The 27,724-nt window shown below is 38.5% G+C and overlaps 1 protein-coding gene across 2 annotated transcripts in view; it reads right to left on the reverse strand.

Moving 5' to 3' along the window:
• Positions 1-2,643: 2,643 nt before the first annotated feature.
• Positions 2,644-27,724, reverse strand: part of GABRG2 (gamma-aminobutyric acid type A receptor subunit gamma2) — a 117,770-nt gene continuing 92,689 nt past the window's right edge. The window contains exons 7-10 of one of the 2 annotated variants that reach the window (XM_024753383.1): positions 11,931-12,083; positions 6,406-6,611; positions 4,351-4,374; positions 2,644-2,919 (exon numbers count right to left, since the gene is read on the reverse strand). In XM_024753383.1, coding sequence (XP_024609151.1) covers positions 2,644-2,919; positions 4,351-4,374; positions 6,406-6,611; positions 11,931-12,083 — 659 coding nt within the window. The remainder of the gene's footprint in view (positions 2,920-4,350; positions 4,375-6,405; positions 6,612-11,930; positions 12,084-27,724) is intronic. The other variant, XM_024753384.1, reaches the window with a different exon arrangement.

Below are 27,724 nucleotides of genomic sequence, written 5' to 3' on the forward strand. Positions count from 1 at the left end.
GTAAGACGTATGAATAGTGCTGGATGCTTTTAGAGAGCCGATCTGATGGGAGTGGGAGGCAGCAGAGTGCTGGTGTTGCCACATGGGGTGGCCTTATTATACCTAATTTACAGCTGGTAAAATGGAGGCTTATAAAGGCTGAATTGACAGTTGTCAAACAACTGGTCAGTGGTAGAGTTGGGATCCCAATGATGTCTGACACCAGTGTCCATATTCTTAACCATGCCAAAGTTTTAGGCACAGAAGTCTTGAGCTTCACCCACTCCATACCTTTTCTGTCTTGTATCTCTACTCCACACCCCAAACACATCTCTTAATTTCTTTGAAGTGAGGAGCATTATCATGCAAAACACGATCACACTGCTCACAGATACAATTCACATAAAGGGAAGGAAGCGCTGGAGAATGAGACAGGGAAGAGGGGTCACACTCTTTAAGACAAACAAGTCCAACCAGACCACTGACCTGACACCATAGATTAGAATGCAGCATTTTTATTGTAAAAGTCCACATATTAAGCAATTCCCTTTGTGAAAAGGTTTCCAAATACATAGACCAGGAGCAGCTGATAATTAAGAATTAGATTATGTATAATATATATTCATGTTGCCAATACTATGCACACATTGGAAAGCTAGCTTTTTTGAGTGTCCCCATTAACGGAATACATTTCAAGTCGACAATAATAACATGTTTCTCGTCATTGAAAATTTGCCAACAACTCTCCCAAAGAGTCAACATTTAATATGTTAACAATTCAAAACAAGAAAATAATTCTATTTACATGTGTTTGAGGTTATATACTAGAGCACTGATACAGTAAAGGTTTGTAAAATTGGCAGCTAAATGTATTTCAAGATTCATCCAGATGACTTGATCATGACTTTACATGGTTTTCTATTAACAATGCCACTTTCTCTTCTTTTCTACTCTTTTTAGATTATCTATAGCTATGATTGAATTCCGACTTAGAGCAATGATTGCCAAAAGGAAGAACTTGCAAAGGGTGCTATTTTAGAAAAATAAGGATTCAGGATGAATACATGAACATGGAGCTCAACTCATTATGTTTGAAGTCTGGGACCACCACTTCATGTGAATACAATATCCTTGAATGAGGACACAGTCATAGGCTCAACCTCCATGTAAGTCTTTCATTTGTTCTTTCATTTTTTAAATGTTAACTTCAGTACATTTTGGTTTTCACAGAGCGTAGATTACTCCATTCTAAACACCAGTCAGGTATGACTCCTGCTTATGTCTGTCATGTGTCCTCAGTGAAGGGGTGGATGGGTCAGAGCTGACTCCCCTCCAAACCTGGAACAATAATACACAGGTTCTAATTATGCCCTACTAGACTCATTTCTGTACATAAATGGAGGATGTCAATATTGTTCTAAAAGGAGTATGGACTTTGCCTAAAGTAAATGTTTGATAAGGAACAAAAATAGCCAAAATTCTTTGGATCCTTCTGTTTACTTCTACAAGATCAAAGAGCACTGCCTAATGCCTATGTGAGAAGATGAATCACTGGTTCCAGACCAGCTCAGAGAGATTCACCAGAAGCATATAAAGCCAGTTCACTTCCAACCACATTTATTGAGCGCCAGCTATGTGCCAAGCACTATACAAGGTGCTGAGGACCCAAAGAGGAAATGACAAGGATTCTGCCCACAAGGCATTCACAGTCACTAGAAGCAGATCTTGAAATGGAGAGTAAGTTCTGTTATGACCTATCAGCCTAAAAGGAAGAAAAAAAATAGCAGCAAGCACACACATTTACTTTATTCTCTAGGAAACTGGGCATATTTCGAGGTGGCAGATGTCAATTATCCAGTCTGTATTTTACTTAAGGTGTTTTAATATGTCATACGAGGAAAAAATAAGATGTTTGAATCTTCATGCATGAGGGAGAAGGTAGAGAAAATTCCTCCCTCCAATTCCAAACCCCAAACCCTTATAATTACATTCATGATTCTTTTACAGCCCAAAGACACAGAATAAAATACTTTATGATGTTAACTTCAATCCATTTGTTTTGGCTCTAGAGAGATGCATGCATTAAACTTGAAGCATTCTACGTTACTGAAATATTTACATCATTGTACATGTGATGTGGAGGAAATTTTCCTCATATCTTGGGCTGGAGATGAAATAGATTTCTAGTGTAGGCTCCTATATTTAAAGCAGGTTGTGATTTTTCTCAGATAAGGGAGATATCCTGTTGGGATCAAATTTACCACAACTTGACCCCAGATGAACAGAGGATACAGTTTGGGATCTTTTGCATCTCGTTGTATTTTGAATTGAGTAAGGATACCACCACTGTAAATAGTCATGGCTTTCACTATTGCAATTCCTGTCGTGGAAAACAAAATCTTGTTTGTTTTCAATGTTCCTGCTCTAATTTCACTTGGCCTTGCAGGTTTGAGACACAGCAAACAGTATAGCTCAAATTACACTTATTTACCACAGGAGAGTTGGGTGCAAACCATATGACATGAATACAATTTACCAGGTTAGAACATAGAAACAAATTCAGAGTATTATAAACCACTCAGGGGATTATATAAGTGGACTTAGGACATTCTCTCTCCATGAGATTTAGTGAGTAAGACCCACATCAGTAACACCCATACCTCTTCACAGGTAAAGGTAGGAAACCCAGTAAACCAGATTGAACAAGCAGAAGGCAGTGGGGAAGAAGATCCGCGCATAGGAGTCCATCTTGGCGATACGGATATGTATCCTCCCATGTCTCCAAGCTCCTGTTCGGCAGTCTTCGAAACAGCAGAAAAAACTGGCACAGTCCTTGCCGTCCAGACACTCATACCCATATTCTTCATCTCTCTCTTGAAGGTGTGTGGCATTATTCATTTGAATGGTTGCTGATCGTGGGCGGATATCAATGGTAGGGGCCTGAGATAAGGGTAGGGAAGGAGAGGGATCAGAGTTAGTTATGCTTGCTAAATCCTAGACCATTTCTCCACAGTGTCAACCAATGTGAATGATGAATCTGAAAATGAGTACTCAGGGAATTGCTATGACATCATGATCTACAATGGTAAAATTGAACTTAGAAGGATAGCACATTTGCAGGGTTCAAATTTTGAGCTTAAGCAGTGCAGCTGAAAATAATACCACCAAGCTAATAGCTATAGCAAGAAGATTGAACACCAAAAGAACTCAAAGTTTAAAGATTTAAATCACACAGCTACATGGAATCTTATCTAGTAAATATTAGATGTGAGGTTGGTTACATGAAGGCATTTAATGGTGTTGCACATGAGTAGAACAGAGAAATAAAAACGCGTCAATTTCGAAATCAAATTTTGTGTCATGCTCATCTATATAGGCAAATACTATAACCCCATTACACTGAGCAAATGTCTTGAATGCTTTTAATAGAAAACGTCAAGATATATATAAATGTAGAAGCTTCCTGAGTTTATACCACAATGGTATGACTGACTTATGTTTTAATGGAATATATAAGTACTTTGTCTAACGTGCACCATTTAGAAGCTTCAGAATGTCAGCAATATTAACCTACATGTGAGTGAAAAATTCTTTTAAATGTTACTAGCTATCAAACTCTGTCTGGCATGAGAAGAAACTAGTACCAATTAACTAAATGTTAATCTAATCTTTTCTGCTGCACCAATTACAAAATTGCTAGAAAACTCAAACATTTATTTAATGTTAATTTGGATGAGTTAGTTTTAGGGTAATATAAATCCAAATCGTATTGTCTGTGAATCAGCGATCAGAATCCAGCTGAGAATAGAAATCTCATTAAATATTGCATGGTAGAGCCAAAGGCCCCTGGATCACCCTGGAAGGGAGAGATGGGTGTTTTAACTTACAGCATTTCAAAAAGACTGTATTATTTTTATAGAACTGACAGGTAGAGTTCAGGTCAGTGGAGATTATTGCATGTACTTATTGAAAAACAATCCTTTGTTGAATTAGGATTTACGGAGTCAAATTTTAGGGCATATATGGTATATATGGGACATGGTAGGTACAGCCAGTGAAACTGGATTCCATTTTTATCTGTGAAGAGAGGGTAAGTCTTGGCTTTGACGTTTAAAGAGGCCCACTCTACTAATGACATCTCATAGAGCTTACAGATATTTTTAGCCTCACGTTAGGTCAAAACCTCTGAATTAATGTAGGGTTGCTGAATCAATTCTAGAAATCTATAGAACTTTCTCCATCTTAAATGTGTTATCTCTAGTGGAATGCTAAAATGTCTGCTCATAAAAAATAAATAAAACACCATGTAAGCATTAATAGTCAAATTCAGCAGTTGCATGCAGTGAATTTCCATTCCAAAAAACATTATACCTTGAAGGAAAACATCCGAAGAAGCTTTGGGTTTGTAGACAGAAAAGAGAATCACATTTTTTTAATGAAAAAAGGAAGAAAAAAAAAAAAGAGAGACAAAGTAAGATAAATTAAAAATACATTTTGAAAGCATAGCAAGTGAAATGAACTGAAATTGTAAACAAAGAAGGACAGTTGTGAGCTTGGAATAAAGCATATGCCTAAAGTTGGACAATGAAATTTGGTGATTGATTGCTAGTGAAATCTCCAGTAAATTAATCCACAGTGATCTAACTGCAAAGGCCAGTATTGTTCACGTGTGAGGAAGCTTTCTATTGCCCGTTTTCCCTGATCAGAAATACTGATTTCATTTTCTAATTATCATCAAGGAGGCCTTACTAGGAGAGCCTTGACACAATGAACCCAAGGGCATATTAAATTGGAAAATGAAATTTCAGCTTCTCATTCACAGCTTGGGCTCTTGATAGTTCTGATAAATCATCTAATTGGCTTAAAAGAGGGAAATGCATGAAGTTCTCAGGTAATTTCATTTTTGCAGGTTCTTCAATTCCCCTTCTCCTCTGCCTTCTTTTCTTCTGCCAGCTCATGACCCTGGCTTAAGGAATCCAAGTGTTTTGTATCTCTGCAACAAAATCCACTCCACAATAGAGAGGACCAGAGGGCTTTGTCCTAAGCCAGTCCTCACATCCCTGTTTCTACTGCCAGGTAATAATGCTGAGTGTCTGTAGAACCATCTTTGGGGGGAAAATGAAATAGCAAGTGAAGGAGGGGAAGAAAATAAAAAACAACAAACACAACAAGGAAAATAAACTAAGGATAGAGAAAATGCAAAGGTAAAGAGAGGCAATACAGACAGAGAAAGAAAGGGCTGCATAAAGTATAGTGAATATGGGCAATTAAAGATAACAGTTTCTTTTGCATTAATCATCAAGAATAATGATGCTTCTTCACCTGTTATATAATGCCTTACATTCAAATAAACACGTGCAATTTGTAGAATTTCTCCTGGGTTTCTGGAGATGCATCAGGATGCAGTCTAGCATCAGCTACATTCTGTGGTTATAATTCAGCTCCCCAAAGCCCGTGGGTCAGAAAGCTGGCCACTATCATGACCCTCATAGCCCTTAGAGCAGAAGACCAGGAAAGGCTATAAATTCAGGAGTTCCTTTGCCCCAGCATTGTAAGGAAATGGACTAATTTTCATGGGGCCTCCTATGAACCAAACACTGTGTTTAAGTGGGCAAACGGGCAGCTACATGCTCTTTTCAACATCCATAATAAAAGACAGTTGCTTTAGGCATTTTAATTTATGCTTCATCAACTCTATTTAAATTTAGGTGGCCAGGTGAAGCCATCCTGTCTCCAAGTCACTGAACTCAATCCAGGTTGGTAACTGCGTGAATCACCAACATCAACCACCATCATCAACTATAATTGTAAAGTACTATGTAACGTTTTTTACATCCATTACCCCATTTATTCCTCACAGCAGCCTCATAGGATGTGTCTTTTTTGTAATACTCATTTTATATATGAGAAAATGAAAAAGGGAGGCTAAAAAAATACATTTTAACTATAAAACCAATAGAAGTCCTCTGGCAATGCACACACACACACACACACACATATTATTTGCAGCAGTGTGGTGATCCCTGAAACTTTAAGAACCTTGTGGCTTCCTATTGGAAATCATTGGATGAAAAATTTAAGTTAAAACATCAATAATTTAAAAATATTAGTTAAGAGGCAGAAAGATGAAAATCAATGAAACCTAAAATAACAAGCTACTAGAAGATGAATGCATTGTTCAGCCATGGTTATACTCCCAACGAAATAGAGAAAGCAAGAGTCTGCCTTAGTGAATCAGGTCTCTCCCAAGTAACTGATGACCTTAATGAATCCTTATGGCCTGGCCAAACCCACACAGTCCCTTTTCATCTTGCAGCCCAAAGTGTGGATAGACTGCAGACAGGCTAAGCAAGACCAAACCAAAACAAAACCAGGTGATCTCTGTGCATACAAATGTCAGAGGTCCCAATAAGAAATGATACATACAGGGTTTTTCTTCTTTTTGTCTTTGTCCTTGCTTGGTTTCCGGTTGCTGACAAAATAATGCAGGGTGCCGTACTCCACCAAAGCAGAGAAGACAAAGATGAAGCAAACAGATACGAAGAGATCCATTGCCGTGACATAGGAGACCTTGGGGAGCGACTTCCGGGCAATGGTGCTGAGGGTAGTCATCGTCAGGACAGTGGTAATGCCTGCAGGAAGACACAACAAAACAGATCATGTGACCACACCAGCAAGGTGGATAACTAACTGTCACTAATAAAACCAGACGTGTTTTGTGACTTCTGAGGAGCAACCTCAGTATTGGGAAAGGAGGTATAACTCAGATTCATTCACTCAGTTCACGGATGTGTATTGCCCGCCTACTATGTATCATCTACCGTATGTGCTGAGAAACGTGCTGAAAATGTGCTGAGAAATAAAATAGACATGGTCCCTGCCCACATGTGCCTCGTATTTCAGCGAAAGACACCACCATGGATCAAGTAAGCAAAGAAAAGTATAATTACAAATTATGGTACGTACCATGCAGAAGAGCAGGGATGATGAGAACTTACTTAGCTGGAAGGCCTCTTTGAGGAGGTGATATTTAAGGCGAAGCTTAAAAAATTAGAAGAAACCAACCTTTTGGCTATTAGCACTAAATAAATTAAAGGGAGGTTCTGAGGAAGGGAAACCTTACCTGTTTTTGAATTTTTTAAATACCTGGCTTCTGGGGATGGGCGGGGAAATCACGGTGATGCTGGGGAAGTCGAAGTTCAGTCATGCAGAGCATGCACAGGAGTTTGCATTTTATTCAAAGTGCAAGGAGAAGTCATTTACAAGTATTAAATAGAGGAGGTGCGTTGTGTACGACTGACATGTTCTGATGGATAAATTCTTTAGAGGCTATTTGTGATGAAAATAGGTATCTCAGAAGTAATATCATAACTAATATTTACTGAAAACTTCCTCATGCCAGGCACTCTGATAAACATTTTATGTGCATTCTCTCTTTGAATCTTTACAGCAGATATTTTCATTTTGATTTTATAGTTGAGGAAAAGGAGGCAAAAGGACCAGTGCCATGTCAGACGGTAAAGTAGCAGAAGGATTTAAACACAAAAATTAAATGTCTGATTTCAAAACACTTCTTTTCCCCCTCGTGCAACAGTGCCCAAGCAAACAAGTCCTCCCCAATAATTGTTTAATAACAAAGAACAAAATTAAGACAACCTATACGTATCTACAGGGGAAGGGTCAGGGGCTTACCTTCTGTAACAGCTATGTTAATTACAATAAAGGCAGCACAGATTCAGTATCTGCATAGGTTATAGCTCCAGTTATAGGAACTTAAGTCACTTCAACAGTCTAAATTTCTGCATCTGTTAGTGATCGTGGAGTCATCCGTCTCCCTGTCTAGTCTATATACTTTGTGACAACAGGTAAGACATATGTCTTGATGTCCATTGTAATCCCATAGTGAGTATAGTGGTAGGACTCAATAAATATCAAATGAATAAATAAAACAATTGAAGAATAGTGTGCATATGAAAGACTAGAGACTCAACCTACATTTGAAAATAGGAATCCACACTGATGACTTGGGGGAGATAGATACTGTTCTGTGCGATTAAAACTAACACTTAAGAATCTCTTCCTTTGGCCAGGTACTATGTTAAGTACTTGTATAATTAATTATCCCACAAAATCCTCACAACGACGTAAGCACTGTTATCCTTGTTTTGTTTTGTTTTGTTGCAGGTGAAAAAACCTGAGTCCAGAAGGAATAAACTAGTTAAGTGATAGAGATGACATACAAGCCTAGCAAGTCTGACTTTAAACGCAATGCTCTGAACCACATTGCTGTATTTCCTCTCTATAAATAGGTCCATAATATGCAGGATGTTTTTGTTCTTAAGGCAGATGGGTTAAAACTTTCAAGTGCACATACGAGTTATATACATGCTTACTTTCAAACACTTTCCAATTTTGTTAAGGGTTTTCATGGTCTATCTTTGTTCTGGGAGCTATTGTAAATTCCTAATTTGGGATATGATGTAGAGATGTGGGTCTTCCATGTTGTCATGATGGAAACATAAGAATGGGCAAGTTTCTCAATTACAAACTGGGGATGGTAGTGACTGGGGGAACTCCCTAAGGCTCTTGGGAAGACTCAATTGAATAAGGCACATAGAGTGACAATTCCTAGTAAAGTCTCAATAAATAGAAGGTGTTATTATCCTTTATTTTAGAGAAGAAAGATCTGCTTCTCAAACTAAAAAAAAGCTTCACTTAGGTTGTCTATACGTTAATTCACGTAGAAGTTTTTGATTATACCTAATCACAGCTGATGTTTTTGTGGGGGAATTTCAAAACTAAATTGGCACTTTGGTCTTCACATTCAGGCCTCAAACCACATATGACCTATGAGAAGTGAAAATGTCAGTATTCACAGTAGATACCATGGATAAGTTCACTTAAGACAATGTGGCTTGTCTCATATTATTAAGTTCACTTAAGACAATGTGGCCTCTCTCATATTATTAGGCTACATGGCAGTTCGTCACAGCCATGTAAAAGAAGAATCTTAAAAAAATGCTTCAAGATATTTTCAGGTCTGCCTGGAGCCACAGAGAAGAGAACAATGAAGTATAGACAAACGGTAGTTTTAAGTGATTTGCCAACCAACAACAAGATAGCCTGATGTGGTTTTTTCGTTTGTCTTTAATGTGGTTTTTAAGCCTAGTTTTGCTAAAAGCAAAGAGATTAGAGTTCTCTTACCTGAGATACATGAAAAAGATCCATAGCTTCTTTCCATTCCTCCAGCCTTGGCATGAAGTAAGCTCTTCAGGCATGTTACCTTACCTCATAACTCGGGTGAAAAATACCAATTCGTATTGTCCTTGTTTCAGCCATCATCCTTACATCATGATTAAACCTCACCAGCTACCACTTGTGTACCAAACTATACTCAAGTGTTATAAGTTCCAAAATGAATATTCCCCATTCTGTGGTGATCTGAGTTTAGAAAGCAGTCAGCCTCTGAGCCACATGGGTATGTTTGTCTCACTCATCAAATAACTTGGCTCTCTAACTGTTCAATGGCAATAAACTTGAAGTTCACAGGTGTTTAATGTCATCTGGTTCAACTCTTGATTGTAAACGCTGGAAAAGGCAATTGGACTCAGTGAAATCTAGGTCAGTGTTCTTAAACCGGATCACACATAAAAATCACCTGGGAAATTTTGTTTTTCTTTTAATCCTGACACCCAGCCCATGCTGTCAACAAATTAAATAAGCATCTCTTCAGGTTGGACTAAAGGCCCCCTACTGAGTTAAATGTACGGTTAAATCTAAGAAGCACTGACCTAAAGAAGTGAGACAGCAAAGCTAAAACAGGGAAACCAGCCCAGCTCAGCACCCTACCTTTTCCCACAACTGGCCTTCAACAAGGTCTCACCCAGAGCAAATCTAGGTGTCAATCAGCCAAGGTGCAGATCTACTATCTGCTGGCTGTGTGACCTTGTAAATGTCATTTAACCTTACAGCACCTCTGCTTCCTTAGCTCTAAAAGTGTGACAATAACCTTTATTATCATTACAACTTCTACGTGAGGCTGTTGTGAAGAGTAGAAAAAGCATGGGGACCATGTTGAAGACGCCTGACTTATCGTAAATGATCAACAAATAAGAGGAGCACCTACCTGCTGTTTGCTTGGGGACCCGTCCCTCGTTCCTCAGCCCACTCACCTTGATCCCTTCTCCCACCATGGTCTTGTGCCAGTGAGCACTCATTGAATAAGTGGTGGAAATGAGCTACTAGAGTGGTCTTAAGAAGGATTTTGACCAGCAGGAACTAGACTTCAAGAGAATAGATTGATTTAAAATCCTTCCCTTAAAATATTTTTGGAATGGGTAGATTGGAATGAATGCATCAGTGCATTTTTTCCATCCATTCATAAGTGCATACATTCCTTGACTAATCACTGAAGTACCAGCCATGTGCCAGGCACTATAATGGGAGTGAAAAAGACATTTACATTCTGAGGTGACAGACATATAAGCGTGTAATGCAGTACACTACTCACAGTCACAGGTAATAGTCCTCAAGTAATAGACTCAGCACATTCTGGGTCTGTCTTAGCATGTAGCATTAGACAGGACATTATAATTGTGAAGTAGAGCCTGTAACATAAAGTACCTCATATAACAGAAAAACTCAAAATAACTTTATTTTCAAACAGATGGGAGACTAAATTAGGTTTGGAGGAGAACAAAAATGCAAATGATGTCTTTTTTTCCCAGTAATCATTTCTGCCCTCAGTTTTAATAACGTGGTACAGATCACTTTGTCAGAAAATGACTATAAATGCTAACATTTCTGAGGCCCTACTATGCCTTGTGAACTTTGCATGGAATACCTGATTTCACCTAATAAAACCCCACAGTTAGGTACAGGAAATGATATATGTTTCACATGTGAGTAAAATGTGATTTGTATATCCAAGGCCATACCATATGTGTGGGTTGAAATCCAGATTCTCTGGACTTCAAAATCCAAGCTCTTAACTATTACATGATACTGCCTCTCTAGTCAAAGAGTGAGCAAGAAATATGGTTCTAGTTTTCATACAGATGATAAAAGAGGACAGTGGTTTTATAATTCATTTTTCAGTAGTTTTAGTTAAGTCTTTAGGAAATTTTATGTAGTATGAGAATTTTATTCATGGGCCTAGCCTCCAATGTCCCTGTGAGTCTGTGGCTTTGTCGTAATCTACGTGAGTCCTCTTTCCTTTCGTGAGGAAAAAGATGTGAAACTCCAAGACAGATATCACCATATATAAGAGATCGAGCAAACTGCAAATAATATTAAAAGTGGAGGGAGGGGTCCCAGAATTTCACAGGTAATTATGTTTTCCCCCAAATAAGCTTTTCAATGGTTCTTCTATAAGGAGCCAATTACTGTGTATGTATGTCTTCAAATGTCACAATAATTATGCATGTTGAAATTAATCAGTAGCCAGTGGTGTGCTAGTAAATGTGTAACAATTGATTCCCTAGAGAAAAGGTGCCCCTGATTTTTAGTGTTTGCCTATTTCCATGTTGTTAATATTTTCACCTTGGTTGATTTCACTACCAATGTGGCATCACTGAACACAACGTTGGGAAAAGATAAACACAATCAGCTCTCATGAGCTGGTGTGAGCAGCTCTAGTGTACTACTGCCCCGAGATCAAAACAAAAAAATCTACTGAAAAGAAAAGGTTTCTTTTCCCCCCCCAAGTTAATTTAAATTACTTAAAAACTTACTGAAGAAAGCCTATGGAGGTAATTTAGCAAAACAAAACTAGGAAACTTTATACACTGCTTCTTTTTTTTAATATGCTAGTTTTCTTTAAAATGAAACAAATGGCATTTCTATGTAATTGATGACTGAATTAAAAGCAAGTCAGTTTTTAAAGGGGAATAAAGATTAGTCATATTTGGTACTTACCTTGGGACAGTACAACACAAAGAATTGTGTCTCACCTAAAGAAGTTCTGGCTGGAACAGCATCCTTATTGATCCAGAAAGACACCCAGGATAGGACAACGATGAGTGTGCAGGGGATGTAGGTCTGGATGGTGAAGTATCCCATTCTTCTGCTCAGGTCAAAATAGACAGTCATGACCACGTAATCCCCTGGAACAGAACAAAGATAGACCATGAAAACCCTTAACAAAATTGGAAAGTGTTTGAAAGTAAGCATGTATGTAACTCGTATGTGTACTTGAAAGTTTTAACCCACCTGCCTTAAGAACAGAAACAACAAAAAGCAAACCCCAACCTGTACTGAATTCTGATCCTTTTAGAAGCAATGTGATTACTGATGGAAGGAAACATTTTTATTTATTTTTTTGGCGGTACTCGGGCCTCTCACTGCTGTGGCCACTCCCGCTGCGGAGCACAGGCTCCGGATGCGCAGGATCAGCGGCCACGGCTCATGGGCCCAGCCGCTCCGCGGCACGTGGGATCCTCCCGGACCGGGGCACGAACCCGCGTCCCCAGCATCGGCAGGCGGACTCTCAACCACTGCGCCACCAGGGAAGCCCCGGAAGGAAACATTTTTGAGCACATTGCTGGTATTTTCTTCTTTCGTGTGATTTTTGACATTGCCTTCTCTGCCTACTTAATATACACAATGTGAAATTTTTTGTTTGGTGGAGAGGGAAAGAAACAGTGTTTCTGCTCTGTGCCTTTCTCGCCTGCAGTGAATCCTAAGGTTTGTAAGAATTTCCTCTTGTTCTCAGGACCTTTCTCCGTACAAACCAGACAGAAATATCCCGGTGCTTGGTACTAATAAATGACTGTTTACTCAGTTGATAACCACATTTCTGTGCTGAGACATTTTCTCATATTTCTGTTGAATCCTGTGATTTTCCTTCATAGCAGTTAACTTCAGTTTGTCATTTCTCATTCATTCGTGTGGTTATTTTTGTAATATCTGTCCCACCTATTAGACTTTACTGCATGAGTCCACAGACTGTGCCTACTCTAGCCCATCATTGCCCTATCAGTACTTAGCATCCTGCTTGATTCCAAATAGGCATTCAGTAACATTTGTTGAGTAAATGATTAAATGAATGAATATATTTATATATTTAAATATAGAGAAAGAAACAAAAATCAAGAAGTTGTATTCTGGAACATTTGGGTTACAAAGGAGTTTATGTAAATAATACAGAGAGTAATCAAGGAATCCAAGAACGACCGTATAGCTGTGCATGAGAACCACGTAATGTGACATAATCCCAAGTCTCTGATTCATTAAAATCATGGTGCATGCATTGTTTTTAAACTTCCATGTCTTTCATTTTGTATGATTCCAAGTGAAATTTTACAAAATTTTAATTTTTGAAGTTAGAAAATATACTATAGAGACATATCCCAGTTACTATATATTTATGCTTCTTTATAGTACTGTTTGAGAACATCAGTTTCAAAGACTACATACACTCTCCTAATGTGAGGCAAAACATGAGACCACTTTTCAAATGTTGCTTCTTTTTTCTTTACTAAATTGTGATTTGTCCTAAAATGCATGGACGATGAAATCCAAATCATGTGTTTTAGTTGAATTACTTGGCTTCATGTCTGTGTTTCTCTACTTACTTAGATGATTTAGATCTGATTCGAAAATAAGGCGCTTTAGAAGCTTCATGGGGAGAAGACTGACTTAGCTGGGTGAATTTTTACTACCTAGTCCACTTCTTCCTTCCCCCTCTCAAGCTTCACTCCACACCCTTCTAAGCTGCTGAGATAGAAAACCCTTCACTGGGTACTCTTCAAGGGAGTAAAGACTCCTCTAACCCTGCAGTGTTTCCTAAGTGGGGTTATGAATACATCCTAATACTGCCCTTCGGTGGACTGATGGACGGTCACTTGTCTAATTCAGTATCCTGGTTAAGGCAACATTAGTGACCCAGACACTAATTAGGGAATTAGGCTCCCATGGGAATATTGGTTCCCTGTCCAAGAGCAGTGATTAGCCATTATTTAGCAATTATCCCTGAAAAGTTAAAGGTAGGAATTTTCTTATTGAGCATAACTAGATTTTGGTTAGTTCCCTGAGATGATGCTTCTCTGTGTTGATTTATTTGGACATAAGCTATTTAAAGTCATAGCATTTCATAAATTTGTTTGGTCTTTGTTCTAATTTAGAATATAACAGACACAGGCGATGATTGAGGAATAAAGACATTTAACTTGAGATGATCCCTATTAATATCTATCTTTTTCTTTCCTGTTTCTTTGATCACAATACCAGAGGCGAATTCAAGTTTCTTATTCTACATAGGAAACACAAAGAAAGAGACGTTTTCTTTTTAAATACTAATATTCAGGGGCACTTTTTCTCCCTATTTTCCAAGTCCTTGAGAATACTCTGCGTATTTTAAACATGTTTTTAAATGAAACTTTATGAATTATAGTATTTTAGATAAATCTAGACAATTTTAGTAACTCCTTTTTTACTCCTTTATCATGTAAGTGAATGAGAATCTACACTTTGGCATTAGTGATCTGACTCTTTTTAAAGGTGAACTTTAATTTTGCCTCAAGTGAACAGATAATTATCTCAATTTAATTCTCCACTTCCCTTCAGGTCAGAATCTAAACTTCTACAGCCTATTTATCTATCAATTTCTATTTTAAGGTAATAGCTTCTGAGCATCTTTCATGTTTGCCAGCAAATCCAAAGCTTTTCTGTCACTAGTTTATGGATTCAAACTTGGGAACAGGCCATTTAAAAGCAAGGCAGCTTCACAGTGACAGCCCGGTGCCTGTCGTATCTAAGGCTCTATCACTTTTTGTATTTTTAAAAACTCTCTGGCTGAGAACCCTATAAAATCAAGTCTCTTGAAAGTGCCACATCAGTGATTTCCCCAAGCCCAAAAGGATTAAAGTCGAAGGTGGTTATTTCAGCCACTTCAAATTTATTCTATTGATTTATTCTAACATATGATATTTAAAGTCATAGCATTTTATAAATTAGTTTGGTTCCCTGTTTTTGTCCTAATTTAGAACACACAGAGGCTATGACTGAGTAGAGAAGACATATAAGTTGAATAACACCCATTAGTGTTCAGTTTTTATTTTTTGTAAGATTCTTATGTCTAGTTTTAGGAAGACAGAAACATTAGTGAATAATGAACTTCAGTTATTATTTTTTTAGTTGTGATGTTAACCATTTGAAAGCTTTAAAATTCAGATTTATTGGAGTGTTTAGGCTCTTATTTCATACATGAAGCTATCTCCTCTTAAAAACTTAAAGAGTCCATGATAGGGACATCTTCCCCTCCAGTGAATGCCTGAAATAATAACTATTTTCTATTTACCAGGAAGGGGGACCTACTATGTGCAGACACTGGGCTGTATGGTTTGCAAATATTATCTTTAAACCACCTAAACGTTTTGTCAGGATGCTGAAAAAACTAAAACCACTTTGTTCCTCTTCCAAGTTTCTTACTCTACTTAAATATAGTTGAATAGAGTATATATTCCCCACCAGGTTAAGTTGAAGGCATAATTCGTGTTAATATTCTCTTCCTTACATTCCTTTCTCTAGTCTCTTTTTTATTTGTCAACAAATATTTTTAATCATTTTTATGCAAAGAGCACTATATAAGGTAATGTGGAGATACAGACCGATGGAATCTCACAGACTGATTCTAAATTAAATGGATTAAATGAGAATAAGATTATTTTGTCTCTTACTACAACTCAGAGAGACAGAGAGAGAGATGTGTTGAGACAATGCAGTAGATCTTCCTTTATCACTCCTCATTGAATCTGAGGCATAATTGCACAGGGCTGGTTTTGACCACAGGCAGGCAGGAGAGTTTGTTGGCTACAACTTCATTTAGGAAAAGTGTTTTCTGAAATTAGATCTGTACCTCACCTAACACACAACAATAAATTTAAGATCTACTGAAGATTCAAATTTAAGCATGAATATAAATACTACATAAGGAAAAAATATAATAGAACATCTTCATAACCTTAGTGTGGAAAAGGCTTTGTCAAGTACACCATAAAACAAACATAAAGGAGAAAAAAATTACAGGTTTACCATGTAAAACTTAGAACTTCTGTATTATAGGTATTTTTCCTTTAAATCATTTTAGAAGGCAAAATACCACATTTGAATAAAATATTTCCCAAATAAATAAGAAATCAAAGGCTAATATCACTGACACATAAGTAATGCTCTTAATTATTGAGAAAGAGACCCACATTTTTAACTAGGCTGAAAAAAATGAATGGACAATTCATAGATACTAAATACAAGAAAAGATTCTCAACTTCAGTAGTGATCAATGAAATGCAAAGTAAAATCATAGTATTTCATTTTTAGCCTATCATATCAGGGAAAAAAAATAAACTGGTAATTTCTAGTACTGACAAAACATGGACAGAGAACAGAGCTACACACTCTTGGTAGGGGTGTACACTGACGTAAGCTGGAAGGTAATCTGGAAGCACATAATATATTTTACTTCTAGATATTTGGAATAAACACTGCAAAAAAAAAAGTTTATTAAATATTGCCTTTCAATTGGCACCAAGTTGTTTTCAAGATTTGCTCCGTGCCCAAAAGTATGAGTAGAATACCCAGTCCTTGGGCAGAATCCCAATCCCTGACCTTATGCACCTAGAGCATTGTGGGAGAGGAAAGGCTTTCAAATTCAATCAGCTGCTAACATCTATGCATGTCATTCCCAAGTGTTTCTGCATCTGTCACTTGCCAACCATTCCCAGTCATGGCTTAGGCTCTCAGCTCTTCTGGAATTACATTCAAGGTTTTTCCGGCAACTAGGTCCTTGGAGGTCAAGAGAGGGCAAAATAGCTAAACTGTAATCCTTGCCATGAGGGAGTCCTCAGGCTAAGAAAGACATATGAATATAGTGTCACTACTCCAAGGCACACGGACTCTAATAGAACACACAGATGCTAATTTATCTTACATACCCTGATTAGATGAAGTTTCTGGCAAGCACATTTTTGAAAGTTCTGCTTAAATGTCAATCTTCCCAAACCTTTAGAGATCCATGCTTCTCTTCACAGAAAGTCCAGACTCCTTAGTGTGGCATGCAAGGCTGTCTGTAATTTGAATTTAACCTAGGTTTCTCTCCCTCTCATTATTCCCTTCATGTTCTCTAAGCCCTACACAAAGTAAATATTTTCATTTCATGCTTCTATGATTTTCCTGTCTTTATTCTTCCTGGCATCATATCTCTCCCAGATTCCCAACTTATCTCTTCAATCCTTTTCCTCATTCCAACCTTCCAGCCGCCCCCAACACCAGCACACCCCACACACATATACCCCGTACTGTGACTAGACCTGTGCTAAGTGGTAGCCATCTTAAGTAAAATTGAAAACTAAAAAAAATTTTTAATTCTATTTCCTCAGTTGATCAAGCCACACTTCAAGTGCTTAACAGCTATTTATATATTTATATATAAAATTATAAAAGTTACTAAATTATAGAAAGCTCAATTGGACAGTGCTGGTCTAAGCTAATCCTTCTAGAATGCATTTATGGTCATGCCATTCCCTTCAAGTTTTTCAGAATAAAATCCATTCCACTCAACAGGTGATTCTAGTCCTTTTGCCCTGGTCCACAATGAACCATCCCAGCTGTGTCTCACACCATTTGTAATCTCTCCATTTTATGCCCACCCAACCTGATTTACCTTCTGCTCTCCCGAGGGGTCCTGTTCATTCTTTTGTCCTCATTTGCCTATGTTACCTCCAATTTCTGAAATACTTTCCACACCTCCAATCATGTCATATACATATACCTCCAAACCGTTCTACTGTTGTCCATTGATATCAGGACACATTAAAAGTCTTCAACTTGTCCTGTAAGACTTCGTGTCGTCTTTTCCCTGACTATTCTCCAGCTTCATCTTAAATCGTATTTCTTTACACGCCAGCTGGGGTTCTTGCAGTTCCTTAAATGCTCTCTGCTACCTCTCACGTTATGGTCTTTTCACATGCTGATTCCCTGAGCTCAAAGTCTAATATCCCCACCTCTACTTAACTCCATTCTTTCTTCAGATGCCAATTAATGTATCCCATCATCAGAGAAGCCATTATTCGATCAGATGTTCTCAGTAAGATCTCATAGCACCACATGACTGTCATAGAGTTGATCTTAATTGGAAGTATATGATTGCTATGAATATTGAATTACATTTTAGACTATAATTAACCCATGGGCTCCATGACAGAAGTAGCTATAGCTATTTAGCTCACTATTTCATTCTCAGCATCTAGTACAGTGCCTGGTACACAGAAGGAATTCAACAATTATTTGTTAAATGAATAAATGCTGTAGCTCAGATGGCCATGAAAAAAAATTCCGGATGAACTATACACCCAAAGCATTTAAGACCAAGGCAGAGATCAACATGGGCTTTTAAAATATTAAACGTTACTTTAGAAATTATTGCTTCTGGAAATATTTTTTACTGGATACCTTGCTGAACTTAATCCCCAAAGATGTGGATCTAAGGACACAGTGAGCTGTTAGTAGTCTTAGCTGCTTGCCAAGAAGAAAAAAAAGAAGAAAAATCAGCTGCATCAGAGTGGCTACACCATTCTGGCTTATTAAAGAATCGATTGGTGATTTGAGCGTCTCAGCTAGATGCAGTTAGGGAAGGAAGAGGACAAAGGGCTGAAAAAGCCATCACAGTCTTCCACATTAAGTCTAATACGTGTGCTTTCATTTCAGAACTTCACCATTATTATTTCATCTGTTATTTGTTCAAGCTCATATGGTAATGAAAAAAGAACAAAATAGCAATTGGGGAGAATACAATGAAAAATAAAAAGTGTAATTTATAATTATTTTCCAGGCTAAATCTATCTTTTCAAGACTCCCTGTGACTGTCTGCTCTGAGGAAAGGGAGCACAGATTTGTCTTGAGGAACAGGAGCTGCTTCAAGTTAGAAGCCAAGGTGGAGTCCAGAATTCCTGCAAGGGTGACTTGTTGGGGTTTAGCTGTTAGAAAATGGGGAGTGAGGGAAGCAGGCAAGGGCAGCAGAAAAAAGCTAAGCATGGATTTGCTTCAGCCTGAGGAGGAGAGCTTCCAGGAGGTTCTGGAACAAACTGCGCCACAGAGTTAGTCCCACCCTGAGGCCAGAGCAGCAGTCATTTGTACTCCACAGGCTAAGGTGGGGTGGTCTTAATCTCCTAGTTCATATGGCTCTAGGCTGGTCAAAGGCAGTTCTCCAGAGAAGCGGACAGTCATGAGCTGCTAGCAGCCAACCCTCGCAGCACCCGAGCAATGGGCGCACCAGCTCAGAAAAGGTAATGGGAAGGAGGGGACATCAAAAGTGTCCACTGCAAGGACTGTGGTGTCAGGCTGGGTTCAAAAGGTCTAGTCCTGTCACTCACTGGTTGTATGATTTTAGGCAAGTGCCTTAACTCTCTTCCTTATCTGTAAAGTAGGGATGATAAGAGAATATACCTCATAGGGTTATCATGACCATAAAAAGAGTTAAGATACATAATGTGCCTGGTAAATTCCTGGCACACAGTAAAAGGCCTATTAATGTCAGTTATGATTACAAAGTAGTGTAATCTGCGGAATATAATTAACACCATTCTGGCACATACAAGCATAGAAGTGCTACTAAACATTCAAAAGAAAGTTAGAAAGGGTCCTAGCGTTTATATCAATCAAGTCTATCCTCTTCAAGGTTAAACAATTGAACCCCATTGAAAAAGACAGGTGTTTTATCCAAGGACACAGAGTGGCAGACCCAAGACTCCCGCCTCCCAAACCAGCACTCCTTTTGTAGTAAACAGCCTGCCCATTTTGAGCCAGTGGTAAGGATCGTGGAGGTAAAGCAAAAAAGCAGAGAGTTGAGCAATTACTGAATGGGGTTAATATAGAAAGCTGGTATGGATGACTGGGGGCCCCAATCATAACAAGAAAAAATCCTCTCATTTGTTCTTAAACCTTATATAATAGACCTGTTACTTTTAGGAGAATTGAAATTCATTTGTCTAGAATGCCAGCCTAACAACCATTCTAGAATTTTCCTCTTGGGGAACAGCTCTAGATGAAATTCAGTATTGGCAAAGCCTCCAGATAGTGGTTTTCTCTAGGTTCAAACAGGACCTAGGTATTTGCTAAGATCTCAGTTCTCTGCACTCTTTCCTAGAACACTCTTTTTTTTTTTTGCGGTACATGGGCCTCTCACCGCTGTGGCCTCTCCCACTGCGGAGCACAGGCTCCGGATGCGCAGGCCCAGTGGCCATGGCTCATGGACCCAGCCGCTCCGCGGCATGTGGGATCCTCCTGGACCGGGGCATGAACCCGTGTCCCCTGCATCGGCAGGAGGACTCTCAACCACTGTGCCACTAGGGAAGCCCTAGAACGCTCTTTTTATTAGTGTAATAGCTTCTCTTCCTTACCCTCTGAAAAAGCCACCACTGATTCTTAGCTCAACGAGGCTTTTGTAATTTTGAGCCCATCATCAAATTCCCACACTGTAGCAAATGAATCCACCTTGGGATTTATATAAATAAAACAACTCTGGCTCAGAAATCTAAAGGTGAAGATACAAATGAATGCATTTGCTACTTTGATCCATTCAAAAGAAACGCAACGTCCCAGTGTATTTAAACTTAACTCTTACAAACATCTGACTAGATACTAAAACGTGTTTTACATAAGGGCAGAGTAGTTCACTGTAGTGGAAAATATACAGGATCCAGTCTGAGAATTCAAGTATTAGTGATGTCATTAACAAGGTGCAGGGATTTGGGTAAATTGTTCAAATTCTCCCAGTAAAATAGGGATAATCACACCTATCACTAGGGCGGTGGTGAAAAACCATATTTTCTAATGGTAGGGAACGTGTTCTGTCACCTTTCAGAGACAGTGTGTAGGTGAGTGGTACATGCACCTTCCTGTTCAGTGATTTTTGTTGTTAGCCTCTGTTAAAAGGCTACCTGCCACTGTCAGGAACAATAGTTAAGAAGTCAGCCTTGTTCTTGTTTATATGAACATATCATTTTAATATAGTTCACAAACTTATGTCACAAAAGTTGCATATTCTTTTCTGTTCAACTTGGACTCTGAAGTACAGACTAATTACATAGCAACATGGCTTGGTATTGAAAGGTAACAAAATACCCTTTCATGTGTGGTTACTCCTTATGTAGCATATTACAGTGATACCACCAGATCTCACAATGTTTCTCTTTGAGAAGTCTCTCATTTCAGGTAAAATTTTAAAATGTGAATTCATATTCCACTTAGTTCTCCTGGCTTCAAGTTGCTGACTGGAAATATTTTTAATAGCTCAGAAAAGAGATACCAATAAGAAACACACACCATACTAGAGTAATATCTGTCTGTCAACTTTGATAAGAAAATTAGACTGGCTTAATGGAGGTATCAGTGAAAATCCGAGAAATCCTGAGAAAGATAGCAGTCATTTACTTCCAGTCAACCTGAGGTACATGCTAGCTGGGGAAGGACTTTATGCTCCTTGTAATTAGAAATTTCAATTGATTTGTCACAGTTATCATCCCAGGGCTACAGAAAAGTGACCAATATGTATATTTTGCCATTCTGGCATAGAAATGATGAGACTGTACTCCTTCGGAGACGAGTAGAAATCCCAGGCATCATCTTTGGAAAGAAGCAAGACTTCCCAGTAGGAAAAGGCATGGTTCATAGTTCAGCCCCTGGAAAATGAAGTCTTTAGGCATAAGCAGCCACAGGTTTTCATCATCTCTCATTCTTTCCTGACCTATTAAATAGGAATTTCCACCCTTTCAGAAGTACTGGATAGAAAACATTGCCCGCTGACTTCTTCCCAATTTATTCATTCTGTGTTATCTGATTGATGAAATTGGCACAGTTAGCCAATTTCCTTACTTGTGTTTCCTTATTAGATGGATCTGACAGTCACTTGTGTCTGTTCTCCATTTGGTTAGCTCTCCTGAGTCAAACCATGGACTAATTTTTAGAGGTTAATCTAGAGCTTTATCTCACTTAGTCCCTGCCACAGGGACTCAGTGGGAGCCACCCAGTTAAGCAAGTATGTTGGTCTTGCACACCCAACCCTCCTTTGAGTTGGTTAATACCAAAGATTAGATTTGGATGAGCTACAGTAAGAATCCCAACTCTGACTACAAATTTATGCTCTAAACCAATGCTACCAGCAATGAAGATGATATTTGAACTCTGTTGAATTTATGAATGCATCTCACAAATGGTTTCAAAGTCAGGAGACAAAGAGAAATATTATTAGTAATTGTACACCTCAAAACCCAGAAAACTCTTCTGGAGAAATAAGCATATTAGCAAAAATACTTTATTTTCTCTTTTTTTTTTTTTTCACTCTTTCAATGGGCCTGGCATAACTTTGCCTTTGAAGGCAGACGTGCTTAGTCTAACCCAGGCACTGACATTTGCTTAAAGAAAAGACACCACAGAGGTTGAGAAACCTAATGTTACCAGAACACCAAGCTTTCTAAAGTGACTTTGAAAGCAGCTGGAAAAAGAACATCCGAATTCAGGCAACTAAAGGCAATCATTGCAAAAGGTCAGATCACAAAATGTTCCCAAAGATGTCAAATCACTCCTAGGGATACTCTGCACAATTGTAGGCTTAAAAACTTGATCTCACTTGCTCTTTGCTCTATGCCCAAGCACTCCATTATAAAGGTTTGTTTTTTGTTTGTTTGTCTTGTTTCATTTTGTTTTCCTTCCTGCTGGAATTCTTTCACCCAGGAAGTTGTGCATTTTGTGATATTCAAGGTAGTTTTTAAGATGTCTGTCAAAAGTCATTACTACCGTAAAATATATCAACTACATCATAAATTATATCTACTACATAGAGTTGGTTCTAGAAAAGCACTGCAACTCACAGTCAGTGCGTGGGTTCTAATTCCTGTCTGGCTATGATCTTGTTGTGTGATCTTGGGTAAATCTCTTTCTCCTCTTTTGTCTTCTTTACAAAACATGACTAATTTAATTAGATAACAGACCTTGTGGAAATCCTATACCAAATGTTAAATATTATTTTAATATTGAAAAATTATTATTAGTGATGTTATTTAAATCTGCATATTTGAAATATATGTCCAGATTTCACCAATGGGAGTTTTAAAATTTATTTTAAAAAAAAAAAGGAATGAGACATTTAACCAAAAAAAAGAAAAAAACACTAGCTATTTCTTAGTTGGACACTCATTTGCTCCATAACCTTGAGCAGATTATTTAATGTCCGTTGTCTCGGTTTTCTCACATGGAAAAATACAGATGATAGTCACCCTTACATCACAGAGTTGTGATGAGGATTAAGTAGAATGATTCCTGTAGAGTGTTTATAACATAGACTGAGACACAGTAGGTGCTTAATATGTGTTCCTGAATGTTATGACCATTTTTGTCCTTTTTAAATGTCTTTACATAAGTCAGACATATGTATGACCTTGAGAATTTAGTTGTATAGAGAGCTTTTCATATTGATTTATATTTACAATAAATATTTCTATTTTTCTCCACCTGTCAGAAAATCAAAAGCTTAATCTCATTCTTTCCTCCTCTGGTTTTAAACCTAAAGATTCTATAGCTCTACACCTGACAGGACCTCGCCTTTTGCTCTGTAACGGCCACTTGGGGTACAAGAAAAGAGAGCAGAATAACCCATTCTCTTCCTTCCCCTGAGAAGACTCCATTACAGACAAAAGCATGAGAAGGCCACAGTGCAGCCGTGAGAGCAGAAGCCTCCCTATTTGTGGGCAGCAGGCCTTGTGCTTGAGGTATGAGTCTTTGCAAACTCAAGAGTCCACCTCAGAGCTGGTGAGACGACATCTGCCCTGCCTCTACTTCACTGGTAGCACAATCGCTTCCTTCTATCCACCAAAACACCCCATGTAGTGGACTTGCTTGTGTAATAAATGAAAACAATATGAAAACTTGAAAAATGTAGGCAACCACATCCACTTTCAGATTACATTTGGGATTCAAACCTCAGGGCTGTCTTGGTTTTCAATTTATATGTCCAAGAATGAATTCTAGCATCAATGTGTTTGCCACATAGAGTGTTGTGTCTCTTTCATTTTGTACAGGACAGTCCAGACCAGGGGGTTGATGCCCAGCATTCTCTGTCCACAGGGAAGATGAGGATTTTGTTTTTGAGCAAAATGGGCCTCTATGAGCAGCTGTTCTGAGAGGACGATCATGTGAGTTGTAGTATGCAGCATTTGCTTTCTATCTGACTTCTGCTATGGCAGGAGTGATGTAGGAGATTATCAAAAGCCTTCCAAATCCATGTGTTGTTTTTTTTGTTTTTTTTTTGAGTTGGCACTTGCTTTATTTTAGCAGATGGTATTCTGTGTCTAATCAGCGTCAAGAACAATGGTGTAATGCTCTGCTCACCAAAACTGAAAGTGTCTTTGGCCTCATTACATAGGGAGTTTTTAATGCTTTCATTGCTGAATTAGAATTTGGATTTGATCCTACAGTGTCAGAGCTAAGAGAGAGTTTAGAGATCAGGCCAGTTTCTTCATTTTCCAAAAGAGAAAGTGGGGCTCTGGGGAGTACAGGGGCTTCCCAAAGGTCAGGGTTCTCACCATGGAACTTGCACCAGGAGCCACGTCCCTCAATTTACCCTGAGAACCTTTTCGTTTTCATTAATACTGTCATTTAAATAACTATGAGTTGTAAAACTGAACTGTAGTTTTATGCATTAAAGATTTAATTTGATTTTCTCTCTTCTTTCCCTTGCTTGAGTTTCTGAATAAACTTTAGAGTTAACCAATGCGTACTGTGGAGTAACTGCTTTTATGATTTGCAAAGAAACAGAATAAAATAATAATAATCCTTAATTTTAGACAGTTATGTTATTTGCTAAGCACTATTGTTCTCTCAGCATTAAGGAAACAACTTCTCAAGCAGCTGATCAGGAGAGATTTCCCAAGGAGGATTTGGTGTCGGCATTAATGAAATTGTAGCCCACTTGGAATCTGGTGTTTAAATAGTGAGAAAATGGAAGTCCCTTTCTTCCCCTCTACAGCCTTCTCTGTAGGGAGGAAAAATCTCACTGACTCTTTTCAAGCAGTTTCTATAGGATGTGCACTTTGTAGAATTTATTAATTTATTCACCCCCCCAAAATTCTGTAACAACATATTGATTTTTGTGGCATGGAAGTAGTAATGGGAAACATTTGTAAACTGGTTTGCAAGTATAGGACGTTACAGAATTGAAAATAGCTGCTTTAAGTTAAACGTTAGTTATCTTTAACCTTTGCAAAGGTAGGGGAGATACTCTTGGTGATGTTTTAAGACCAAACATTAAAAAGAGAAGATCCCTTCTCTGCAAAAAGAGAAGGTCTCTCTCTTTTCTTCTTTGCCCTGTGTCAGCTTTTTTTTTTTTTTAACATCTTTATTGGAGTATAATTGCTTTACAATGTTGTGTTAGTTTCTGCTGTATAACAGTGTGAATCAGCTATATGTATACATATATCCCCATATCCCCTCCCTCTTGCGTCTCCCTCCTACCCTCCCTATCCCACCCCTCTAGGTGGTCACAAAGTACCGAGCTGACCTCCCTGTGCTATGCAGCAGCTTCCCACCAGCTATCTGTTTTACATTTGGTAGCGTATATATGTCAGTGCTACCCTCTCACTTCATCCCAGCTTACCCTTCCCTCTCCCTGTGTCCTCAAGTCCATTCTCTACGTCTGCGTCTTTATTCCTGTCCTGCCCCTAGGTTCATCAGAACCTTTTTTTTTTTTTAGATTCTATATATGTGTTAGCCTACGGTAATTGTTTTTCTCTTTCTGACTTACTTCTGTATGACAGACTCTAGGTCCATCCACCTCACTACAAATAACTCACTTTCGTTTTTTTTATGGCTAATATTCCATTGTATATATGTGCCACATCTTCTTTATCCATTCATCTGTCGATGGATACTTATGTTGTTTCCATGTCCTGGCTATTGTAAATAGAGCTGCAGTGAACATTATGGTACATGATTCTTTTTGAATTATGGTTTTCTCAGGACATATGCCCAGTAGTGGGATTGCTGGGTCGTATGGTGGTTCTATTTTCAGGTTTAAGGAACCTCCATACTGTTCTCCATAGTGGCTGTGTCAATTTACATTCCCACCAACAGTGCAAGAGGGTTCTCTTTTCTCCACACCCTCTCAAGCATTTATTGTTTGTAGTTTTTTTTTGTTTTTTTGGTTTTTTTTTTCGGTACGCGGGCCTCTCACTGTTGTGGCCTCTCCCGTTGCGGAGCACAGGCTCCGGACGCGCAGGCTCAGCGGCCATGACTCACGGGCCCAGCGACTCCACGGCATGTGGGATCTTCCCAGACCGGGGCGCGAACCCGTGTCCCCTGCATCGGCAGACAGACTCTCAACCACTGCGCCACCAGGGAAGCCCTGTTTGTAGATTTTTTGATGATGGCCATTCTGACCGGTGTGAGGTGATACCTCATTGTAGTTTTGATCTGCATTTCTCTAATGATCAGTGATGTTGAGCATCCTTTCTTGTGTTTGTTGGCAATCCGTATATCTTCCTTGGGGAAATGACTGTTTAGGTCTTCTGCCCATTTTTGGATTGGGTTGTTTTTTTCATATTGAGCTGCATGAGCTGCTTGTATATTTGGGGGATTAATCCTTTGTCGGTTGCTTCATTTGCAAATATTTTCTCCCATTCTGAGAGTTTTCTTTGCATCTTGTTTATGGTTTCCTTTGCTATTCAAAAAGCATTTAAGTTTCGTTAGGTCCCGTTTGTTTATTTTTATTTCCATTTCTCTAGGAGGTGGGTCAAAAAGGATCTTGCTGTGATTTATGTTATAGAGTGTTCTGCCTATGTTTTCCTCTAAGAGTTTTATACATGTGTCAGCTTTAATGGACAATTCATAATCTATGCGAATGTCAAAGTCACCAAGCTTATGTGTAGTTCATCTTTTGTAGATACCAAAAAAATTGTGGTAACATAAACATTCCCCATATTTCCTCATAGTTCTCTTACATTGTCTAGCCATTGTTCTTATTAAGAAAAGACACTGGGCTTCCCTGGTGGTGCAGTGGTTATGAATCCACCTGCCAGTGCAGGGGACACAGATTCGAGCCCTGGTCCAAGAAGATCCCACATGCCGTGGAGCAGCTAAGCCCTTGTGCCACTCATTACTGAGCCTGTGCTCTAGAGCCCGTGAGCCACAACTACTGAGGCCGTGTGTCACACTACTGAAGCCCATGCGCCTAGAGCCTATGCTCTGAAACAAAGAGAAGCCACCGCAATGAGAAGCCCACGCACCACAACAAAGAGTAGCCCCCACTCGTCACAACTAGAGAAAGCCCGCGCCCAGCAACGAAGACCCAACGCAGCCAAAAACTAAAGTAAATAAATTTATAAAAACAAAGAAAAGACACTGATAAAGAATAGAATATAAATAGACCCCCTTTGTTCCTAGTTGTAAAATCATTCCTTTAAACCACTATCACTTTAAAGTAAGTAAAAAATGTATTAAAAGGAAAAGAGATAGCATATAGCTTAGACTATTTAGAATTAGAAGGAATCTCAAGTATCATCTAGTCCAGCTGTAACTGAAACTTGGAGACTTAAAATTATACATCCAGGGACACAAAGGATCAGATCTAAAATACAAAATTTCAGTTGCTTGATTCTCAATTTGAAATTTTCTCATGATGACTTTCCATTAAAAGCATGACACCAATTTTGGGGTGTATGATACTGAAATGATAACACAATAAACCCATAGAAATATGCAA

Source organism: Neophocaena asiaeorientalis, unplaced genomic scaffold, assembly GCF_003031525.2.
Source record: "Neophocaena asiaeorientalis asiaeorientalis breed wild unplaced genomic scaffold, Neophocaena_asiaeorientalis_V1.1 scaffold268, whole genome shotgun sequence".
Taxonomy (NCBI): Eukaryota; Metazoa; Chordata; class Mammalia; order Artiodactyla; family Phocoenidae; genus Neophocaena; species Neophocaena asiaeorientalis.